Source organism: Pyrus communis, chromosome 14, assembly GCF_041283825.1.
Source record: "Pyrus communis isolate YQ-2024b chromosome 14, ASM4128382v1, whole genome shotgun sequence".
Lineage (NCBI taxonomy): Eukaryota > Viridiplantae > Streptophyta > Magnoliopsida > Rosales > Rosaceae > Pyrus > Pyrus communis.
Window position 1 is genome coordinate 8,097,767 of NC_142578.1, and position 3,025 is coordinate 8,100,791.

Below are 3,025 nucleotides of genomic sequence, written 5' to 3' on the forward strand. Positions count from 1 at the left end.
CTGGGAGACAGATTTCTGGCAAAACATTTGGCAGTATTGTTGTTTAAAAAAGCTACCAGTACCAATATGCATGTCAATTTTGGATTTTTTTATTTTAATTTTCAATTTTGTTTGGTTGTTGGAATGTTTTCGCTATCAGATTATTTTGTTGGGTCTTTTTGGTTTCGAAAATTGAGGAGTGCAGTGTGGCTGATTAATTTGATGGCCCAAATCACAAAAACCCTTCTCAATTTGGGCTAAATGTATATTCGACAGTATAAATGCTAAGCAAGTCCAATTTGTTTCTTACACAAGCGGTATTACAGAAGTGAGAGGATTCAAACCCGAAAACTCGGATGCAAAGATGAATGCTGTTGACGAATTGAGCTACGAACTTCTTGCTATATTACAAAGTAAATTGACAAAGTCTCTAGGCATATAGGTGTAAAGGTGAACAAAGTCATTAAGCTCCCACATGTTCAAGGAATTACACATGTAATATAGAATCACTCATCATTTTGAATTCACTACCTGGTAGATTACAAGCACGGCAAGATGTGGACGGTAACAACATGATACATAAACGAATCATACACTTAAAGCTCTGGCTTGACCTTCACATCTCCATTTGGTAGTGTGCTCTGTGCTTGTGCAAGCCGTTTTGTTTCCTGTATCATACAAAACGAGTTTAAACCATATGAGAATGGTAATTAAACATACCTAAATAGACAAAAAAACACAAGGAGACGGTAACATGAGTGCTTCCAAAGAAGGCTCCGCTTTTCTCTAAGAATGAGAATGAAATATCGACAATAAACACAAACAAGCTGGCTTCTGCTGAGTGCATAGTCAACACATCTGTAGCAGATTTTATCGAAAATAAATAAACCATCGGAGAAAGGTTGTTTGGTCTGGATAAATGACCACAGGGAAGAAAGGCCGAAAGGGTCCATGGAAGACTTTCTTCACTTAATTTTGACAAAAAAATATGCTTAACAATTTACGAAGGAGGCCAATAAGCTCAATAAACTCATTGTTCAAGATATTGGTGGGGGAATTCAAGGTATCTTACAGCAGCAGATGCAGCACGTATGTCTCTGTAAGATTCAACTTCATCCGGAAAAGCCTGTTCAAGTTCCTCCAGGAGATGTTTGCGTAAACTCTGAAAAAATGCGCACAGTAGGTTCATCATGACAAACTTCAAACATCAAAACGAAAATAAATAATTATTTTCACACGGGAAAAGCTACCTTGAAGGTATCAGTTTTTCCTTTCGTGATCTGATTCTTGGCAATACAGCCGTTAATGACATCCCTTGTGAATTCATCGGGATTCTTCCCATCATCGATCAAACTAGGCAAAATTGATAAGTCAAACGTCAGAACTCTCCGCAGAAAAGGAATTGTCAGTTGCTAAAAGCAAATTACAGGAGAATGCTCACTTAAAAACTTCCATAGGAACCTGGATATTGCATTTTTCTGATAGCTTAGCCATGTTGTCAAGCTCCATAACAAGAGCATTTCTGATAGGTCAAAACCAATGTGAGAAAGTCTCCAAGCAGCAATAAAATATATTGAGAATGTAAGGTTTGAATAAACATTGAATAGGCTCAGACAGAGAAAATTACAGGCGTTGGAGGATGGGGAGCTGAGACGCGGCATTGAATGAAGACACGGTGAGGTAGAGCTGGTGAATGAGGCCTAAGGTTTTCTGAATAGAGTTAATGACCTGATTCAAGTTTTGCTTTGGATCATCAACCGCTGCCGGTCCAGCTGTATCATTGGTTTGAGGGACCAACGTTCCGTTTCCACCACTCCCACCGATTCCGGCTGTTACATTCTGTGATGTATCCATCTCAGACCAACTCTAAAGCTCTTCAAAGGCGCACCTGGTATACAGAAATTAAACGAATTAATAATTTCTTTTTCTTCGTGAAATTGATCTTTAGAAATTCCCACAAGATAAACAGGATAATATAAGTACAGCAGATGCCAATATAACAAACCAACGATGACTGAGTATAAACTTGAAATCATCTTTTATCGACTATTCTTTCTTTTTCAGGATTACAAAGTTAAGAACAACAGAATGCAGGACATGAGAGACTCGAGATTTATCTATATCGAAATCGAAAAGGTATTCTTACTTTCATAACAAGAAACAGAACATACACCTTTCAGTTCATCTACAAGTGCAATTTCAACCTGTCTACTTAAACCCCATATGTTCCCCATATGTTTCCTAACCCAATCTCCAATCCACTGATAAAAATTTCAGTTTCTTTGATCACAATTTAGAGTCAAATTTCAGTTACAGTTAACAAAGCAATCAAATTTCCGAAATATGGATTGAAACCTTCAATTTCCAATTCCAAAGGCTCCAACTTTCCAAATAAATCTGCAAATAGATGATTTCCGTTTCCGAAATTCATCCAAACCCAGGATAATAATTCCACAAAGTACAATATTCCCATTTTCCCGGTACCCCGACACATCTGTCGAACCCTAATTGAAATTCGTGCCCTAATCAGCCGAACAAAGGACCTCCCCAATTTTATTTTATTTTCCAATTTAAAGATCGTAACTTTGAATAAATCAAGAGTTTACCTTGGTGTGAATTGCTCGTTGAGGTCGAGGCGGTGAAGCTGCCCAGCTACAAACGGAAAGACGAGGTTTCTGGCTCTCTGAAGCGACGTCGCTTTTCAGATGTTCGTTTCGGTTGAGTCCACTGTCATGTAGTTCGGCATCTGGATTAGATTGGACTTTTGAGTTTCTAGACCAGGCCCATTTTCACATTGCATTGTTGGTGAGGGCTGACCTCAATCAAGCCCAATGAAAAGCACAAGAGCACACTTCCCTTCTCACAAGGCAAGCTTTGTTTAAAGTTTCAAAGTCATGTTCAATTTCTCCATTCTATTATACAAAATAATAGTGCTACAGCCTCGTTCGGTATAGAGGATTAGATTGTAATGAATAACTTTTTAGATTTAATTTTTTTTTTCTTAAGAAAGAGGAGAATAATTTCTCATGTATAGTTGACAGGATTA

General features: G+C 37.9%; 1 protein-coding gene across 1 annotated transcript; it reads right to left on the minus strand.

Moving 5' to 3' along the window:
- Positions 1-361: 361 nt before the first annotated feature.
- On the minus strand, positions 362-2,721 carry LOC137713362 (mediator of RNA polymerase II transcription subunit 10b). The gene is made up of 6 exons (XM_068452652.2): positions 2,586-2,721; positions 1,607-1,867; positions 1,421-1,501; positions 1,230-1,332; positions 1,052-1,141; positions 362-647 (listed from the first exon to the last, which is right to left on the minus strand). The coding sequence occupies exons 2-6, from the start codon at positions 1,831-1,833 to the stop codon at positions 576-578; spliced, it is 573 nt and encodes a 190-aa protein (XP_068308753.2). The 5' UTR covers positions 1,834-1,867; positions 2,586-2,721; the 3' UTR covers positions 362-575.
- Positions 2,722-3,025: the final 304 nt, after the last annotated feature.

What these genes read in the sequence shown, in the direction of transcription:
- LOC137713362 (XM_068452652.2), bottom strand. Translation starts at nt 1,833, where the DNA reads ATGGATACATCACAGAATGTAACAGCCGGAATCGGTGGGAGTGGTGGA. An exon ending in GTTCCTATGGAAGTTTTTAA is followed by an intron (nt 1,333 to 1,420) that starts GTGAGCATTCTC and finishes AATTTTGCCTAG; the next exon opens with TTTGATCGATGATGGGAAGA. An exon ending in GAAAAACTGATACCTTCAAG is followed by an intron (nt 1,142 to 1,229) that starts GTAGCTTTTCCC and finishes GCATTTTTTCAG; the next exon opens with AGTTTACGCAAACATCTCCT.